The following is a 21,254-nucleotide window of genomic DNA, read 5'->3' on the forward strand; positions in this document are numbered from 1 at the left end:
ATCCCTGAAAGTTGCCACCCACATTGATAGGGTTGTTAAGAAGGCCTATGGTATGTTAGATTTTACTGGTAAAGGGATTGAGTTTCAGAGCCATGAGGTCATGTTGCAGATGTACAAAACTTTGGTGTGACTGCACTTGGAGTATTGCGTACAGTTCTGGTCGCCGCATTATAGGAAGGATATGGAAGCATTGGAAAGGGTGCAGAGGAGATTTACCAGGATGTTGCCTGGTCTGGAGGGAAGGTCTTATGAGGAAACGCTGAGGGACTTGAGGCTGTTTTCGTTAGAGAGAAGAAGGTTAAGAGGTGACCTAATAGAGACATACAAGATGATCAGAGGATTAGATAGGGTGAACAGTAAGAGCCTTTTTCTTCGGATGGAGATGGCTGGCATGAGGGGACATAGCTTTAAATTGAGGGGTGATAGACATAGGACAGATGTCAGGTAGGTTCTTTATTCATAGAGTAGTAAGGGCGTGGAATGCCCTGCCTGCAACAGTAGTAGACTCGCCAACTTTAAGGGCATTTAAATGGTCATTGGATAAACATATCGATGATAATAGAATAGTGCAGGTTAGATGGGCTTCGGTTTGGTTTCACAGCTCGGCGCAGCATCGAGGGCTGAAGGGCCTGTACTGCACTGTAATATTCTATGTTCTATATGCTAGACTATGTACAATTAGGTAAATACTGCATAAACTAAGAACTGGGTTACATAATTATCTAGGGAAATTTGGGAGCATTTCTCAGCCCTTTTCCTAAATTGGCCATAGATTTTTTTTTCTTTCCCCACTTTGGTTGGATAGGGTGTTATGCATGTAGCAGAAGGTCTGTTGATTGTTGTTTGATTTATTATAAATGGAAAATTAAACACATCATATGCTAAAAAGACTACGTTTTATTCTTCATGGAAACCAGCACAGAATGTTTACTTTTATGCCTTAAGATATGTCTAGAAAGTTGACTTGAAGCTGAGCATGGTGAATTGTAAGGGGCCTCAATCTCTTGCTGTGTCAATGGCCAAATAAGTCCTTTTAATAAAGGCTCAAGTACTAATTGGCACAAGTAAAATATTACAACTGATGGATAAACAACCATAATTTACTACTGTAAATTCACAATCCCATCTTCCAATCCTCACTGCAGACAGCAACCCATTAATATAAACAGAAACGTTAAAATTTCAAAAATCAAGGAAGAAAAATAATAAATAGACTATTAACCATTGCTTTTCACAATATCTCACTTTGAAATTGACAGGAATACTTCCTTCTTTAACACTTTCTCAGTCTGGGGTATTGGCCAGGATTAAGCTGAAAACAGATCAGACATGCAGTATATATAATGCACGATGCAGAACTAAATTTGAAATTTAGATTTTGATATGAACAAACCTAATATGGAAATCTTTGTTCACCTCCACACAAATAGGACATATTAATTCCCTTTTAGCTGACAATCTCAATCACTACATCTGTAATATGAAAAAGTCAGTTTTGTGCTCATGGTTGGTATGCAATAAAACTGATTCCATTCCTAGTTCATATTGCAAGGTAACTCCACAAAGTTCACAGACCTCTGAGCAAAATACATCTGTCCCATGAACTGGACATTGAGTGAATTTGGTTTATCAGGAGTGCCAAAACTGGTTAAAACAATGTTTGCCATAATTAACATGTTCACAATGTTAATGTTAATATACTCTAAATTCTGGAATTCTTATGCTAATGCTCTCCTCCTTCCTATTCTCTTTTTAAGACATCCATTAAAGCCTGCTTCGTTGAGCAAGATTTTGAACATCGACCTAAAAAACTCATTCTATGAATCAATGTTAAATTTTCCTCTATAATGCATTTGCAAGGCACCTCGAGATGTTTTATTATGTTTAAAGTGATATATAAATGCAAATTGTTTCCCAGGAGGATAAGAAATATAAGGTCGAAAGGTCACAGCTGACGATGTTATTTCACCTAAATGGATTATAGAATCAACTTAATCATAATACAATATGCAGGTTTGCAGTGATTTTGACAGCATAATGTAGATGTTTCAGAGAAGAAATATTTCTAACCAAACACTAGTTTCAGTGGGATTAAAAGATTTATTCTGGTAAGCAATTTATGGTTTGCTGATCCCCGGATAGGAAACCGGAAGTTACATTTTGTCTTGATGAGCCGCTGCCTGCAGACATTATATTTCCCTCATCAAAGTTGGCCACATGGCTCATTATATGACATTCACGTTTTTATAAATAGTACTTTTGTCAACTGATCTTCATCATTCTCCAATTATTTCACAGTTAGGAAGATTTTTTCTCTCTAGTCCAAGTACTCCTCCAATCTGGGAATGACTGATCAATCCAGTTTCAAAAATGCTACCTGCAAGAGGAGGAGAGAAAATATTGAGCACGAGGCATCTTCATATCGACTGATCTAAACAGCTTAAGTAAGTAAGAGGACAAACACAGGCTGGAATATACTTTCTTCTACTGGGTGGTGTTAAGGTGGCGTGGGAAGTGAAGATGAGGATGGGGTGGGGGATGAAGGTAAGGATGGTGTATGTGGGGGGAGATAAGAAAGAGGGGGAGATAAGGAAGGGGTGCGCAGTGGGAGATAAGGATGGGATGTGGGGATGGGAGATAAGGATGGGGTGTGGGGGTGGGAGATAAGGATGGGGTATGTGGGGGGGAGATAAGGATGGGGTGTGGGAGTGGGATATAAGGATGAGGTGTGGGGGTGGGAGATAAGGATGGGGTGTGGGGGAGATAAGGATAGTGTGTGGGGGAGATAAGGATAGTGTGTGGTGGGGGTGAGATAGGGATGGGGTGTTGGGGGGGATGTAAAGATGCAGTGTGGGGGGAGAGATAAGCATGGGGTGTGCGGGGGAGAGAAGGATGGGGTGTGCGGGGGAGAGAAGGATGGGGTGTGCGGGGGAGAGAAGGATGGGGTGAGCGGGGGAGAGAAGGATGGGGTGTGCGGGGGAGAGAAGGATGGGGTGTGCGGGGAGAGAAGGATAGTGTGTGGTGGGGGTGAGATAGGGATGGGGTGTTGGGGGGGATGTAAAGATGCAGTGTGGGGGGAGAGATAAGCATGGGGTGTGCGGGGGAGAGAAGGATGGGGTGTGCGGGGGAGAGAAGGATGGGGTGTGTGGGGGAGAGAAGGATGGGGTGTGCGGGGTAGGAGATAAGGATGGGGTGGGGGGCAGAAATGGACAGGGTGTGGTGGGGCATATGGACAGGGTGTGGGGGTAGAAATGGATAGAGTGTGGGGGAGATATGGATAGAGTGTGGGGGAGATATGGATAGAGTGTGGGGGAGATATGGATGGGGTGTGGGGGGGGCGAGATATGGATGGGTGTCGGGGGCGAGATATGGATGGAGTGTGGGGGGGAGATATGGATGGGGTGTGGGGGGGGGCGAGATATGGATGGGGTGTCGGGGGCGAGATATGGATGGAGTGTGGGGGGGAGATATGGATGGGGTGTATGGGGAGTAGACATAAGGATGGGGTGTGAGGGTGGGAGATAAGGATGGGGTGTGAGGGTGGGAGATAAGGATGGGGTGTGAGGGTGGGAGATAAGGATGGGGTGTGGGATGGAGACAAGGATGTGGTGTGGGGTGTGGGGGAATAAGGATGGGGTGTGGGGCAATAAGGATGGGGTGTGGGGGGGAATAAGGATGGGGTGTGGGGGGTAAAGATGGTGCGTGGGGGGACAAAAGGATGGTGCGTGGGGAGGGTGAGAGGGATGGGGTGTTGGGGGGAGATAGGGATGGAGTGTTGGGGGGAGAGATAAGGAGGGATGTGGGGGGGTATAAGGTTAGGATGTTGAGGGGCAGATAAGGATGGGGTGTGGGGGTGGGAGATATGGATAGAGTGTGTGGGGGGGAGATAAGGATGGGGTATTGGAGTGGGATATAAGGATGGGGTGTGGGGTGGGTGATAAGGATGGGGTGTGGGGGTGGGAGATAAAGATGGGATGTGGGGGAGAGAAAGATGAGGTGTGGGGGGAGATAAGGATAGTGTATGGTGGGGGTGAGATACGGATGGGGTGTGCGGGGGAGATAAGGATGGGGTGTGCGGGGTAGGAAATAAGGATGGGGTGTGTGGAGTAGGAGATAAGGATGGGGTGTGCGGGGGAGATAAGGATGGGGTGTGCGGGGTAGGAAATAAGGATGGGGTGTGTGGAGTAGGAGATAAGGATGGGGTGTGCGGGGTAGGAGATAAGGATGGGGTGTGTGGAGTAGGAGATAGGGATGGGGTGTGTGGAGTAGGAGATAAGGATGGGGTGTGTGGAGTAGGAGATAAGGATGGGGTGTGTGGAGTAGGAAGTAAGGATGGGGTGTGTGGAGCAGGAAATAAGGATGGGGTGTAGGGAGTAGGAGATAAGGATTGGGTGTGCGGGGTAGGAGATAAGGATGGGGTGTGTGGAGTAGGAAATAAGGATGGGGTGTGTGGAGTAGGAGATAAGGATGGGGTGTGCGGGGTAGGAGATAAGGATGGGGTGTGTGGAGTAGGACATAAGGATGGGGTGTGCAGGGTAGGAAATAAGGATGGGGTGTGTGGAGTAGGAAATAAGGATGGGGTGTGTGGAGTAGGAGATAAGGATGGGGTGTGCGGGGTAGGAAATAAGGATGGGGTGTGCGGGGTAGGAAATAAGGATGGGGTGTGCGGGGTAGGAGATAAGGATGGGGTGTGTGGAGTAGGAAATAAGGATGGGGTGTGTGGAGTAGGAAATAAGGATGGGGTGTGTGGAGTAGGAAATAAGGATGGGGTGTGTGGAGTAGGAGATAAGGATGGGGTGTGCAGGGTAGGAGATAAGGATGGGGTGTGTGGAGTAGGAAATAAGCATCGGGTGTGCAGGGTAGGAGATAGGGATGGTGTGTGGGGGGGGGAGATAAGGATGCGGTGTGGGGGGGGGGAGTATGGGCAGGGTGTGGGGGGGGGGAGATATGGATAGGGTGTGGGGGAGATATGGTTGGGGTGTGGGGGGGTGGTAAGAATGGGGTATGGGGAGAGATAAGGATGAGGTGTGGGGGGGAGATAAAAGGATAGGGTATGGGGGTGGGAGTTAGGGATGGGGTGTGAGGGTGGGAGATAGGGATGGGGTGTGAGGGTGGGGTTTGGGGTGAGATAAGGATGGGTTGTGGGGTGGGTAGATAAGGATGGTGTGATGGGGAGATAAGGTTGAGGTGGGAGGGAGATATGGATGGTGTGTAGGAGGAGATAAGGATATTGTGTGGTGGGGGTGAGATAGGAATGGGGTGTTGGGGGGGAGACAAGGATGGGGTGTGAGGGTGGGAGATAAGGATGGGGTGTGGGATGGAGATACGGATGTGGTGTGGGGTGGGGGATAAGGATGGGGTGTGGGGTGGGGGATAAGGATGGGGTGTGGGGAGGGGATAAGGATGGTGCATGGCGGGGGGGATAAGGATGAGGTGTGGGGGTGGGAGATAGGGATGGGGTGTTGGGGGGAGAGATAAGGACGGATTTGGGGGTGTATAAGGTTGGGATGTTGAGGGGCAGATAAGGATGGGGTGTTGGGGGAGGATAAGGAACGTGTGTGGGGTGGGAGAAAAGGAACGGGTGTGGGGTGGGAGAAAAGGAACGGGTGTGGGGTGGGAGAAAAGGAACGGGTGTGGGGTGGGAGAAAAGGAACGGGTGTGGGGTGGGAGAAAAGGAACGGGTGTGGGGTGGGAGATAAGGATGGAGTGTGGGGGAAAGAGATAAGGATGGGGTTGGGGGGGAGAGATAAGGATGGGGTGTGCTGTGGGAGATAGGGTGTGGTGGAGATCAGGATGGGGTGTTGCGGGGAGAGATAAGAATGGGGTTAGGGGGAGAGATAAGAATGGGGTGGGGGGGAGATAAGGATGGGGTGTGGTGTGGGAGATAACGATGGGGTGTAGTGTGGGAGATAGGGATGGGGTGTTGGGGGGAGAGATAAGCATGGGGTGTGGTGTGGGAGATAGGGATGGGGCGGTGGTGGAGATCAGGATGGGGTTTTAGGGAGAGAGATAAGGATGGGGTGTGGGGTGGGAGGGAGGCGAAGCGTGGTAGTGGTGATGGTGGGTGGTTGGCGGGGGTGTTTGATTGCTCCCTTAAGGATCTCAAGAGGCTCTAATGCTGACTTAAGGGTTTCACTCTCCTGCCAGGATTAACAGGGGACATCCTGGCAGGTTTTCCTTGCAAGGACTGGTGGATGTAGGCATGGTGCTCCCTCCTTAATGTGACCCCTGGTCCCTTTGAACCCCAAATTCACCTATCAAGCTGCTTGAATTTCACGCAAACCTCAGCCCTATGGCCCTGGTGGGGTCTACCAGCTCTGAAATACCACTTGCAGCCTTGAGGACAACTCAAGCAGCAGTTCCCACTCTAGCAGAAGTGGCAAAAGAAGAGTGAGAAGATGAAAGCAGAGGTTTTGTTTTCATACATCGAGCTAGGCTCGCGGAAAGCTCCATAAAGAAAGCCTTGTGCCAGTGTGACAAAGGTTGTTGCAGTGGTGCTATAATGTAATATAAAAAAGGTTAAACATATTTAAATGAGCTATTTTTTAGATTTTTTTTAAAGAGGCAAAAAAACACCAGTAAAAAAGTTTCAAGATGAAATTTTGCAAGGCTAGAAAGCAAAACAAATGGTAGTGGTGTTGAGGATGCTGACAAATCCACACCACAGCAACATCCAGAAACCAAAGTGCGTAAGCGCGAGCAAACCGAAGGCATTTAATCACATATTCTTGTAATAAAACAGCAGCTATTTGTCACATTGCCATTATGTGACAAATACAGGTCACCTTTGTCATCAAAATCAACTATTACAGCTGTAACTAGAAGTGTAACATGGGCTGCAAGTAAATGGGAACACTTTCATAATTAGCTTAAGCAGTTTTTTAATGCACTTTCAACAGAGTGTGCACCCATCTACTGAATTCAATGTATTAAAGATGTCTTCTTTAAAATTCTTATTCGTGGAAAGATTTAAAACACTAATATCATGCCTTTTATTCTGTTGCATAAATTTCCATAAATCCCAAACATATTTAAACATACCAAAACCAGAGAAAGGTGCTTTTATGTTTATAACTCAAAGCAAGATACAACAGAAGGACATTTCATAGCAATTACAAAAATAATGCTCTTCATCATCTTAGAATGTACTGTGGTCTTGTAGAATCAAGTTCCCATTGCCTTCAAGTAATGGCAGGGTACTCTGACATCCTTATGTGTAACACCTGCTATAGCACCAACACATACAGACCCAGACCCAAAACATCTCACGTTTGATTTAGATTTGTGGTGGATTAGCTGGTCTTAAACAACTATCATTGAAGTTAAGCAGCACCCAAGATCCTTCCACCACTGACTAACTACTGACCTGTACTGGAAAGTACAACTGCGTGAAAAGATGAGCTGAGAAAAAAAAATGATGATGCTTTCATTGTTAAATAGTCAGCCAAACATTCCCTATTCACCTGAAGAATGGCCATTTGGACAAGAAAGCTATCATCAAGTCAAGAGTGAAAATTAATGTAACGGTAATCACTAAATCATTACAAGCACATGAACTTCACGACTTCCTTAAGTATCAGCAACCCAAACAAAATCAACACCTTTTACATAAATGCAATGTAAATCTCAGTCAAGCTATAAGAGTTCAAAACAAATAAAACGTTAGTAATGAGCAGTATTTATTCTCAAGTACTGGCGAGCTGACATTTGTGACATTGAGAGATTCTGGATTCTATGTGAAAGGGTCAATGAGCTCTTAGAGGTCTTGCTAAATATCAAACACACTGTTAACACTACACCAGCTTTATGTGGTGGTTGCATAGAGGTACATACTGTGGTATATGAAGAGGGAAATACACAGCATTACTTTCAACTGTTTGATACAGAAGGATAAAGGACCCAAGTTCAAAATAACAATAGGCAAATTTTGGATTAGTGTTAGTAAACTTCCTCATAGAATAAATGGAATGTGGAAATGGCTATTCTAGTATAGTGGTAATGGTGAAAAATCTAGATTCACTTAAGAAGCAGTTGATACTACAATGGAGTAGCTAACGAATACTTTTAAAAAGATGAGCAAAATTGTTTTAGAGTTTTCTGGATATACATCAGTTTTGTGACTTGTCGGCTGTCCCATCTGATCTGGAGTGGTGGGCATTCTCCTTGCAATGATGGTGTTTAGTGTGTGGTAGGGAATTCAAACCCAGAACACTGAAACAACCATGATGCACTTTAAAAAACCATCAATGTGAGAGACCAGAAGGGAAAAATGGATGCAATGGACTTCACACAACATTGCACCTGCACTCTTCCCTGTTTTGTGTGTGTGTGTGTGTTGGGGAGGGTGGGGTTCATACTCAGTGCAGATGCTCTGAGGGGGTCAACAAGTCATCCACTGTAACAGTACATCCAGCCTCTGTTTGTACGTTTCATACAGTTCAATGCTGCTCACCCCTTCGAGTAGAGATGAAACACAATGGTTCTTCTATTCAAACTGAAGGCACTGCTTCTTTCCAAGGTGATTATTACCAGGATTTACATGATGTGAATGTTTGTTGGGTACATTCGGAGAGTTATGGTATAACTGGTCTTACAGCAACAGCCTCCCCAAGGTTAAACAGAAGAACACTAGGATGCTAATGAGAAAAAAAAAGAATGGATCTTGTTCTGCTCAAATGCCTAATTATCCACCCAAACTATCTGTGCATGGAAATAAATGACCAGGGCAATACTGACCATGATTAATGGATCATGTTAGTCACTTAGTCACTCGTAAAATAAACATTTGATGAGCTAATCAATTAACCATGGGATAGCATGGATGTTTATTTAATTAATCTGTTAATAACTGTTCTTGAAAAAATTGGAGAATTGATAGATTATGAATTTTAGCTCATTCAAAGTAAACAATCATGACTGTTTACACAATTGAGTAGTTCCTGAGAGGGTCTGGAACCACATAAATCATGAGCTCCTAACTACAAAGTACATTTTTGAATTTAAGGTGTATCTAGGAGAATGGTTTCCGAAGTTAGTGGGAGAGCTGAATACAGAATGAAGCCCGAAGCTACTGTTCTATAATGATCACTTACCTTGCTGTGTCATTAAGTTTGTTCCTTCACACGGTGTCTCATAATTACTCAAAGCATATTGCTGAGAACCATAGAAGGAAGGAGACTGATGAACTGTTGATTTAACAAATGCTGGTTGTTCACCAGTTTTTTTTGGGGTGGAGATATTCTGTTGTACCACCTACTGCATGTGCCAACTGCCTGTGTGACAAAACACTGCACATTCATTCAACCATACAGCCACATCAGGAACTAGTGCGGACCAGTCTTCTATCCAGTTAAGTTAGTCAGAGATCTGGGGCAAATAGTGATCTGGAAGTCAGTCTTCTGTCTCTCAGGAGAGTTCAAGAGGCTCCTATCTAGCCAGCATCTTGCTGGACGCTGAATTTGCAATCACTTCATTGCCCATTTGCTACACAGTAGGTAATGGTGCTGAGGGGTCAGATGCTGGTCAAAGGTAATTTGCAACCTGCTACTGATGCTTGTAAATTGAATTCAGGGATCTTAAGATGGAAGTGAGCGGTAATGATGCTACAAAAAGCCAATGTTGGGGAATCACAATATGGTCAATATCCAAGGGCCCTGTGTAAGCCACACCATATCAATTCTTCATCTATCATGTAACTGTTTCATATGGACTGTACTGGCAGCCATGGTTAATATCATTTGTGCAAGATCACACCAGTTCATTTCATTCCCCCATGCCACAGCTGAGGGTAGTGGGATTCAGAGCTGAGATCCTCCTTGTGCAAGGTGCCATTGACTGCACACGAGTGGCAGAGATAGGGCGCTATCATAACACTGCAAAATTCATCAAAAGCAAGGGGTTCCTTTCCATTAATGTTCAGATGATCTGTGATCACCATTACCATTTCTTGGAGGTGTGTGCCTGCTAACGTGGAAATTGTCAGGACTCCTACATCCTGGAGCACTCTCCTGTATCTGGAGCATTTGAGAGTCCAGCTATCTTGCAAGGCCAGGTACTGAGGGACAATAACTACACAATGCGACCATGGCTCATGACACCGTTGCACAACTCTCGCCCAATGTGGAGCACAAATACAATGACAACTATGTTCTGACCAGGGCTGTGGTGGAGCCCAGTAAAGGGCTGCTTTTAATGAGGTTTCGCTGCTTGGACCAGTCTTGAGGGGGGTACCGCCCAGTACAGTACAACCTAGACAAAGTGTGCACATCATCCTGATGTGTTGTGTTGTGCTCTGCATTACTGAAGCAGTCGGTGCGGCAATGTGATAGATGTTGAGGAACTTGGAAAGCATGGGCAGTGTTCCCAAGACACTAAGGAGGAGGAAGCTGTCATTGTCCATGACACAGCTCAGCTGCATCAGGCACGACAGATAAGACTGACACCCACTTCCAACAGAACAGAGCTGGGCACAGCGGGCAATCATGGATTGTAAATTAATCTGTGGTCATGATGACGACAACTGATTTGCAGCCTCTATTAGTTTTGCTTGTATTCTCTTCCACTTTCTACAAACAGAAGTTCAAGTTTGCATTTGCTCAATTGCTTGCCTGTATGTGATGTTCCTCAACTGAATAATGATTAATCAAGTCTACTGTGGGTACTGGGTAGGGCTAACTTAGGGGATGTTCAGACAGGATGTAGATATGAACAAGTAAAGTATGTGGCCTGGTGGTTAAACAGCGACTAGGGGTTAGAAAAAGAGTCTATGTGTGCATGGCAGTGCCATCCATGCTGGCTATGTGAAGTGGGCAGAGTGGTTTTCTGGCTGCTGGACATGAGATTGCTGGTGAGGGACAATGGGAGATTGCCACCATTTGGCCCCGTGCACATTAACTTTTCAAAGATGGCATTGGCACGTTGAATCCTGGTCTTGAAAGGTATAGGCTGAGTGCTGAATTGTTCTGGGAATGGCTCTTGATAAGATGAGCTGGAAATTGGACATGAGAGATGCCATGGGGTGGGGTAGGTAATTAATGTGGCAAATTTGGCTATATACAGTGAGTAACCCATTAGATCTCATGGTAAAAACCCTTCCAAAATAACTCAATGCAACTCAGATTTAGCGAATAAAACATAAAGACCAGCTCAGAGTTACCATTGCAAGTTCACAGACTCTTCATTTCACTACAGATGCTGCCAAAGCTGATATTCTGTTTTTGTTTCAAATTTGCAACATCAGCTGTATTTTGCTTTTATTAGCAGTGTGAATATTGACTAATAGCTTCCTTTTCTCATTTACCAGTATATTGTGGCTTTGTAGGAATATCGGGATAGCTACTACAGCAGCTTTTACAATGCACCACATGTAGCCAACACTCTCAACTCATGTTTGACTCAATATACTTTCTAAACACTTTTCTAGCAAAATAAATTGTTCAAACAGTAGTGCTGTAATAGGTCCAGAACAAGCCAAAGTTACTAACCTGCAGAGATAATGGGAACTGCAGATGCTGGAGAATTCCAAGATAATGAAATGTGAGGCTGGATGAACACAGCAGGCCAAGCAGCATCTCAGGAGCACAAAAGCTGACGTTTCGGGCCTAGACCCTTCATCAGAGGTGAAGATCCTTCATCAGATCCTCTGATGAAGGGTCTAGGCCCGAAACGTCAGCTTTTGTGCTCCTGAGATGCTGCTTGGCCTGCTGTGTTCATCCAGCCTCACATTTTATTATCTTACTAACCTGCAGAACAGTTGTGAATCCTACTTACGTAAGAGCTGTGAACTATTAAAACAACACTTGAAGTGAAATGGCTGCTGCCACTTTTCTCGGTTATGAGAAAATGAACTTATACCCAAAGGAAATAAAGTATCTAAATGTAACTTACCAACAAATCTTTTTGTCTTATTGGTAATTAGAATGCCAATGCACACAATAATGTTATTAAATTCTGATGATGGCACTGAATACAGCAGTGATTATGCTGCTATTGACTTCTAAAGTTGACCATGATGTCCTCCACAACACAGTCCTCAGTTCTATTGAGCTGAATGAAAAAAAATTCAGAAACTCACCTCAGGTCATAAATTTTAATGCTTCACATTACCATACAATGCCTAAGGTTATTTATAAGTTAGATGAAGATGAAGGGCAGATTCTACAGTAACTTCTCCTGATTTACGAGGATGCCAAGTCTCCTGAGGAAATTAAAATCTTTGAATGGTTAGCTGTGTCGTGAGAAAATGTGATAAATTCATCCAGGGAAAGGCAGACTGTGAATGACAAAGCATGGTGCCATTGCAGAGGGCCCTGTGGACACTGTAGGTGCTGATTTGACGCTAAATTGATCAAGAGTGAGATACTATCCTCAACCTTATGTTTCCTAGCACTGATCCCATATCCCTCCAATCTTAGGCTGAACCATTCCCAACCATTGTAACCTATTTAATCTTAAACTGAGCTTCCAACATCTCATATGTACTGTCACGCAGAATATTTATAAATGTAGATGTTCTACAATATAGGAATATATTGTTCAAAAATATTTCTCAGTTTTTGTGAAAATGTGATATCTTAACTGAACTAAGAAGTGAAGAGGCTGTTGTAGACATTCCAATGTGTTACTCCTTGTTTTGCTGTGCGCACATTTCTCTGAAAGAGCCCCTTCGCTAGGCCAGTCCTTGATAGTTCTGAATAATGTCTGAAATCTCGGAGAATGCCTTCTGAAGATGAAACCAAAACCTTTTCAAATTGGATCCCTTATTGTGCCATTTGATGAGGAAGTTTTTGCTCATCCAATTAACTTGGATACAGCTACCTGCTGACAAGACAGTCCAATTTAGGGATAGCACCAACAGCCAGTCACCAATGGATTGGAGTTTGGTACTCTGTGACTATTTTGAAAAAAAAATTATGTACAAAACTTCCCTCAGCACAAATACAGCTCTTCCTGCTAGAAGAGTAGGCAATTAGGCCACCTTAATGGACACTATAGAGAATCATCCCCAAGGGTATGCCGGTGATTGACTGATCGGCAAATGAACATTGGGCTATTGCAATAATGCAATTATTATTTCTTTCATTTAGTAAAACCTCACAACCAGCGTACATAATTTTCAAAATTCTCAGACTACATAAAGACAATGAGATTGCGTATTTCAATGATTTATGGCAGTTATTCAAGATTCTTCTCATAGGCAATGTATCAGATATGACTAGTTATTGCACTCAAGACACAACATGAAGGTAGAATCGCATCATTGAAACAGGGGCTATTACCTGATTAAAATGAGATTGCTTAAAAATTATGAACATAAACTTGGTTTTAACAAAATTTGCAACTGCTGATGAAATTGGTTAAAATACAAATGCTCACCAACCTATCTTCATATGACTAGAGATAATGGGAACTGCAGATGCTGGAGATTCCAAGATAATAAAATGTGAGGCTGGATGAACACAGCAGGCCAAGCAGCATCTCAGGAGCACAAAAGCTGACGTTTCGGGCCTAGACCCTTCATCAGAGAGGGGGATGGGGGGAGGGAACTGGAATAAATAGGGAGAGAGGGGGAGGCGGACCGAAGATGGAGAGCAAAGAAGATAGGTGGAGAGGGTGTAGGTGGGGAGGTAGGGAGGGGATAGGTCAGTCCAGGGAAGACGGACAGGTCAAGGAGGTGGGATGAGGTTAGTAGGTAGCTGGGGGTGCGGCTGGGGGTGGGAGGAAGGGATGGGTGAGAGGAAGAACCGGTTAGGGAGGCAGAGACAGGTTGGACTGGTTTTGGGATGCAGTGGGTGGGGGGGAAGAGCTGGGCTGGTTGTGTGGTGCAGTGGGGGGAGGGGATGAACTGGGCTGGTTTAGGGATGCAGTGGGGGAAGGGGAGATTTTGAAACTGGTGAAGTCCACATTGATACCATATGGCTGCAACTCATATTCCGCCTGGGAACCCTGCAGCCATATGGTATCAATGTGGACTTCACCAGTTTCAAAATCTCCCCTTCCCCCACTGCATCCCTAAACCAGCCCAGTTCATCCCCTCCCCCCACTGCACCACACAACCAGCCCAGCTCTTCCCCCCCACCCACTGCATCCCAAAACCAGTCCAACCTGTCTCTGCCTCCCTAACCGGTTCTTCCTCTCACCCATCCCTTCCTCCCACCCCCAGCCGCACCCCCAGCTACCTACTAACCTCATCCCACCTCCTTGACCTGTCCGTCTTCCCTGGACTGACCTATCCCCTCCCTACCTCCCCACCTACACCCTCTCCACCTATCTTCTTTGCTCTCCATCTTCGGTCCGCCTCCCCCTCTCTCCCTATTTATTCCAGTTCCCTCCCCCCATCCCCCTCTCTGATGAAGGGTCTAGGCCCGAAACGTCAGCTTTTGTGCTCCTGAGATGCTGCTTGGCCTGCTGTGTTCATCCAGCCTCACATTTTATTATCTTCATATGACTAGATATTGTTTAACAACTTTGGTAGGTGTTAACATCTGTTATATCTCTCTGATCAAGAAATGGCAAATTCTTGACTATAATGTAAACTAGGCCTTTCAAGTTTTCAAGTTTCAACTTTCAGAACTTTCATAACTTCAACTTTAACTTAAGTAACAGATCTTTCCAGTCAGCAGACACAAGCTTAATTGACATGATTCAAACAAAGCATCACTTTGACTAATTAATTTAACAGGACCATGATACCTCTATCATATCAAATGTACATTAAAAAGAAATCATAAGAGTTGCCTGCCTCTATAGTACAAACAACGACTTTACACCTAGCTTTTCACAGCTTTGTTTTTGTTGTGTGGATGACATACACCACAGACATAAAATGAAATATGCATTTCTAAGATGGGGATAGTTTAAGTTAAGGACATTAAGAAATATGAAAAAAGGGCGGGTAAATGGAGCAGATCCATATTTCAGCCATGATTTAGGTAAATGCCTGATTGACCTTTGAGGGTTGAATGGTTTGCCCCATTCTTAATATTTATGTTCTCCTTCATTAGAAATGCCTCAGGATTGAGGATAACCTGTTTCCATTCAGGCTTGAAAGGACTTTTCAGCCAGCTCAGAATCAATGTTCAATCAACAGACTTTGCTACCTATGGGGTGAGTGGTGTTTGCAGGGTCAAACAAATGATTGGTTTGGGAGTTAATGCGTTTTCTCCAACACCTCGGCTTTGCATCCGAGTTCCCCCAAAAATATCTTTCAATATATACAATGGTTTTCTGAATAAATTTGGTCTCCAATTTGGTCAGTCACAAACCAGGAATGAACAGGAATGTTTGATTGCTTCAGGCACACTTTGAGGGCTTCTCAAAAGTATTTCTGCTGTCCTCCAGAGAGATCCTGTCACAACCAAGGTCCGAGTAAAGCATTTGCTTTCGGAATATGATGTCAGGCGTAGAAACGACGTGTCACACTCAGTGGAGCTGGTTTTGGATGCTTAACACCTCAATGCTGGTCATGTTGGTACAGGACTCTACTTTTGGACAATTTTTCTTACCATCTGATTTGGAGGATTTTGCAATGGCATTACCAATAGCTCTTCTCCAGCACTTTGAGGTGCCTACTGTAGTTCTCCAACTCTCAGAAGCATACAGGAATGAAGAAACCACTGCTGCCCTGTGATCTTGGTCCTCTTTTCCTTAATTGACTAAAAGCTGGGTTGGCACCGTGGAGGTAATGATAAATTTTGAACAAAAACAAAGTTGCAGGAAAAGTTCAGCAGGTCTGGAAGCATCTGTGGAAGATAAAACAGAGTTGACGTTTTGGGTCCGGTGACCCTTCCTCAGTTCTGTGAGGAATCAGTGAGGAAGGGTCACCGGACCCGAAATGTTAACTCTGTTTTCGCCTCCACAGATGGTGTCAGACCTGCTGAGCTTTTCCAGCAGCTTTGTTTTTGTCCTGATTTACAGCATCTGCCGTTCTTTTGTTTTTTAATGATAAATTTTGTTGCCTTTGTCGCTCCCATGATACAGAAAATCATCCAAACCTTCCAAGATTATGCCACCAATTTTAATCAATGGGAAGAAGTTTTTGTGTGCTGGAGGCCAGCTGGAACAGGATCTTAGTTTTCCAGATATTTAGCAAAAAGAGCATTTTCTCATAACCTTTGAGGAAGGAGTTACCAACAAGCCTAAGCTCCTCATGATTGGATTGCATTAAAGTAAAGGTAAAGTCATCATAGCCTGACCAGACCATAGGACTGCTATCTCATTATACAGAGACGACTATTGATGGTTTAACCTGATGGTCACCATGCCTCAGGCAAGGGGAGAGATCAAGAAGGACAGTCATTCACGTAACCTCAGCTACAGCAGGAATGGAATCTAAGCCAATGGCATCACTCTACATTGCGAATCAGCCATCCAGCCAACGGAGTTAACATCTCCCCACCCTTACACCTCCCACTCATCCCACCCCTCCCCCTTAATCTGTTACTGTTTTAGTAGTTTTAATTCACATATATTTAACCCAATCTCCCTCAATTCTTGCCTTAATTTTGAGGATGAATGGAACTTTGTAGGACATTGGTACTAGCATTACTGTTTCTCAATTTATTTAACCATGAAGGAAACAGAAAAAAACTACGTTCCCATAAATTATGCATGATCCGTTGAAGAAATGGGACACAAAAAGCAGAATGCCTTTTCATTATTTTGTTGTTGTGAAAGGAGCTTGGATTGGCTGAGTCCAAAGCATTTGCTTATCTACAGAAAAGCACAATACGGCTGTGAATTTGTTCCATTCAAATATATTGTTTTCACCAAAATACAAGCAACAAGCTATTAACAATACTGGACTTACTATAAAGTTATCTAATCCCTGCACTTAACGAGCCAATGGATATCAGTTCAATTGTTTTAAGTTGCTTGATTCATGAGCCAGAACATTTGGTTTAACGTTAGTGGCCTTTTCATTAAAATCTGATGCCTCAGTTTTACTGATGACAAAACATTTGACAAATTGTGCAGTTTCAAGAAGCCCCTCAGAAATTGTCGTGAAAACCACTTTCTCAAATTTACGGTAAAAGGGGGGCAAAATGTGATCATGTCTGGGAAACCGGGTGGAGCTCGGATGGCCTGGATGTTTTGTTTCTGATGTAAGGCAGCATGCTGAGTTCACGCAGGCTATCAAGATAAGGTACATAGTGAGAAGGTGGGCACAACTGGGTCTGCAGTGAGGTCAGCTCAGCAAAGATAGCAGAGGATGATGAAGCCACACACAAATATTCCGGTGAAAATGAATATATGAGGGCTTTTTTTAGTATGGAGATCTTGTGACAGCCTTTAGAAGATGAAGAGGATTGATAGTAATATGCTCGGTATCTGGACAAGCCAGTCAGAATGCCCAGAGTCAATGTAAAGGAGCATAGTAGAATTTGGCACCAACTGGCCAAGGGTTTTCCTAGAGTTTAGAGTCTATCCCTTCCAGCTTAAAAACGGTAGCAAATTCAATTGGCACACTGGTGGATGCAAATATGTTGTAGAGTCATGTCTTAGGCTCCACAGCAGCACTAGCCAAAGGCACCCAATGCCAGCATGCTGCTGTGCAAGTTCAAGCTTTCCTTCCTATCTGCACTGTTGCTGCATGCAACTCCAGCTGTGCATGAACACCAATTCACAAAGGCAATGAGGAAAGGGTAAACAAGTTGCTGTTCCAGCCTGCAATGCCCACTTGTTATGAAAATCAGACTGAGCTCCTTGCAAACTCAGGCTTTCATCGTTAGGGAAGATATCAGGGCCTAAAGGAGCAGGGTCTCTCAGCAATAGTAGGAACTGGAGATGCTGGAGAATCTGAGATAACAAGGTGTAGAGCTGGATGAACACAGCAGGCCAAGCAGCATCAGAGAGTCTTCAGAAGGGTCTCAGCCCGAAAGGTCAGCCGTCCTGCTCCTCTGATGTTGCTTGGCCTGCTGTGTTCATCCAGCTCTGCACCTTGTTATCTCAGGGTCTCTCAGCAGTCCAATGACCTGACCTGAAGAGAGACTGGGCAGGCAGTGACTTTGTGCAGAATGAACCTGTTATCCTTTCAAGATGGCAGTATTCACCCCCTCCAATTTCTGTGAAACCAATCATGGCCTTGGTTGCCCATTGGTAGCCTGACAGAATTATTGAGATAGTGCAGTGCCCATAGGCCCAAAACAGTTCGAGGTCATTCTACAAGTTTGCCAACTGAGAGTCAGCAGCTTTTCGAAGGTATGGCAGGACAGGAATAGGGGCACAAAATACAAGCACTAAGGGCTCAAAAATATTACTTCTGAGTTAAAAAACTATGGGTTCAAGTCCCACTTCAGATTGGAACATAACAATTAAGGCTGGCACCTCAGTGCAGTACTGAGGGAATACTGCTCAGTTGGAGATGCCATTCTTTGGATAATGCATTAAACCGAGGTCCTGTCAATCTTCTAATGTGTACATGGAAGATCTCAAGGCACTATTTTGAAGAGGAGCAGGGGACTTCACCCCAGTGCCCTAACTACTATTCCTCAATCAATGTCAGAAATTAAAAACAATTATCTGGTTATTATCTCAGTGCTATTTTTAGGAGCTAGTTCTGCACAAATTGTCTGCCTACCTTACAAAAGTGAACACACTTCAAAATTGTAAAGCGTGAGAGATATCCAGTGATTATGAAATAGCTGTTGGAGTAGTGGTAATGTCACTGAAAAACAAGCTAATGTTCTGGGTACGTGGGTTCAAATCCCATTAGGAATTTGAATTTAAAAAACAAAAAGCTAACCTTATGTGACTACAGCTATGGTGAAAATCCTCTTGTTCACTGCACTGTTTGGGGAAAAAAATAGTGTCATCCTTTACTTGGTTGGGTCTCCATGTAAGTCCAAGCCCACTGTAATGTGGTTACCTCCTTCTGCACAACTGGAAATGGATCTTAACTGTTGGCCTAGCAGTGATATCCTCAGCTCATGAGTACATTATAAAAAATGCAAATCATCCTTTCTGGCTGGCAATGGTATGCAATTGGTGAGTGTTGGATTTTACAAAGTTGGCTTGGAATTTGTTACTTTTATTCCAGCTTTGTGGTCCAAGAGAAGGTTATGATGGTCAGTAACAGAGACGGGGTATGGATAGAGAATGGAAAACTGGAGTCACTTATACTGGAATCACAGTTCACAACCCACTGCAGAGAAAGCAGCTCTCAGGGCAGTCATCTCGCAGCCTTTGCTATATAGCTGACAACAAGCACTGCGTACCTTGGATCAGCCATGCAGCATCCTCCTACCTTGCCATTCACTGGGTGCTGCAGGGTTTGTGTACAGTGGACCAGACAGTAGAAGTGAAAACAATGATCTGCTCGAACAAATCTCTCTTACTACTCCTTTAGAATTTCATAGCTTTTAGCTAAAATGTAGATGACACAGTGGACTGTCGTGGTACAAAGACCTCATGAGTGCCACCAGGATATTTCGCCAAGCTGGATATCGAGGGAGTGAAATCTCTTTTGCTGCCGTATGCCTCGGAGTTGACGAGGTTTCCGGAAAGTGACATGCATCTGGCCAATAGGGATGCCAGCATTTTGCAGTCAGCTCTCCTGGCCAGCAAGCATCCACACATACAGTTACCAAGGTTTTATTTCTCCTGCTATGTGTAAGTTTATGAGACAGCCCTTTTTGTGGGCACTCCATGCCAACTATCCTCATCTCACAGCTAAAGTATTCTCTATACCAAGAGATTGGTAACATCTCCTGGTAATGGGTAATTCTTGTTGCCACCACATGTTTAGCTAGTGGACAGGACTTGCTCAGATTTTCATTGGCCTAAAAGCAGGAGCCAAGTGTCTATCTGCAACAGCAGCTATAGACAACGAGCACAGCAAATACTGTCTGTTTCAGCTTGGATGAACGCTGATGTAGAAAAATTCACTGCTCTGGCAAAGCCGTCTTTGTCCTTCCTTGAGGGTGCAGTTCAGGCTACAGCAATTGGCAGATTTCAGTGTTGTCTCACACACGCTGTTCCTCAATCAGGGAAGTTCAGGAAGGTGAGTCGTTCCCCGAATACTCTGGGTAAACATGGCTTTCTACTAAAAGCCCATTTCCCCCTGCTCCTTCCAGAAGCTTGTACTGTTCACTATTGCCCCTAAGTGCTTTCTATAAGCAGGATTACAATTCCACATAATGCCCGAGTCACTGTAGCTCTGCTTCTTTTGAGTGGAATCCACTGAGCTATGCAATTGCCAAGTAAGATTTAAATTCAAAGAAATATATCTGAAATGAAGAATGCTAACATTTAATTTTATTCAGAAGAGAAAAAGAAACATGAACTTGGGTCAAAATCAGAAACTGCTGGAAAAATTAGGTGTTGCAACATCTGTGGAGAGAGAAAAGGAGTTAACATGTCAAGACCAATATTACTCTTCTTCTGAACTGTATAAAAATGTTGATTTCTAAAAAACATGCTTCAAATCACAGTAAGTGCTCATAGCCATGGCTCTCCTTGTAAAATTGACAGAATTAGAAACATATCTTTGATAAATTATTGAAAGCAAATATTATGAAGAGGGTTACAGACGAGTTCAATATTTTCTAATTATCTTAAAAAAAACTTTCCGTTCGAACACAAATTAGTCTCGCTTCCAAATCACCCTGAGAGTCACATCTGTTCCTTTTATTCACCACAATACTAAATGCCTCCATGACCCAGAAATAAGTTACAGTAAATAACCAACTCTACAGTCAGAGACAGCCCCAGAGGATCAGTTGCTGTGGAAGTGGTGCCACAAGGATAAAGGAATAAAGACAGGTGAAACATTCTCAACATCAATTACAACAGGGAAACAACCATCTTAGTGCAACCACTGAGAATAGCTGTATGACAGGCAGGCCACAAGAAAATTAATCATTTTAAAATAAAGCTTTGTTAAACAGAATGGTTCAAAAATAGAGTGCTGCAAGAAGTGTATTTTGGTTTACACACTGCACGACTCATCTTAGCACTGAGTTTAGTAATTGGGCCAGCTGTTTTATTGGTTTTTCTTTTTTCCATAAATCAGTGGGATTCTTGTTTTCTATTATGCTGCTGAGGAAAAATAAAAGTGCAGCTGCCTCCCATGATCTGAGTGAGGGCTTCCCAAGACCAGGTTTACTATTATAAAAGTATAGGAACATCGCAACAGGAGTAGGCCACTCAGCCCGTCAAACCTGTTCTACTCACTGCTGAATGGTCTGACCCCAATTCTGAGACTATGCCCTACAGTTCTAGAACCCACAACTAGTGAAAATAGTTTATCTTTACCT

The 21,254-nt window shown here is 44.0% G+C and overlaps 1 protein-coding gene across 2 annotated transcripts in view; it reads right to left on the bottom strand.

Moving 5' to 3' along the window:
* The window catches only part of ube3d (ubiquitin protein ligase E3D), a 179,176-nt gene that overhangs the window by 19,192 nt on the left and 138,730 nt on the right, over positions 1–21,254 (bottom strand). Inside the window, exon 11 of one of the 2 annotated variants that reach the window (XM_048530254.2) lies at positions 2,081–2,377. The exons of the other annotated variant lie outside the window; for it this stretch is intronic. Within the exon in view, the coding sequence (XP_048386211.2) occupies positions 2,354–2,377 (24 nt within the window). The 3' untranslated portion in view covers positions 2,081–2,353. Of the gene's footprint in view, positions 1–2,080; positions 2,378–21,254 lie in introns of those variants that run through there. 2 annotated transcript variants of the gene reach the window in all.

This window comes from Stegostoma tigrinum, chromosome 4 (genome assembly GCF_030684315.1).
Source record: "Stegostoma tigrinum isolate sSteTig4 chromosome 4, sSteTig4.hap1, whole genome shotgun sequence".
In the NCBI taxonomy this organism is placed as follows: Eukaryota; Metazoa; Chordata; class Chondrichthyes; order Orectolobiformes; family Stegostomatidae; genus Stegostoma; species Stegostoma tigrinum.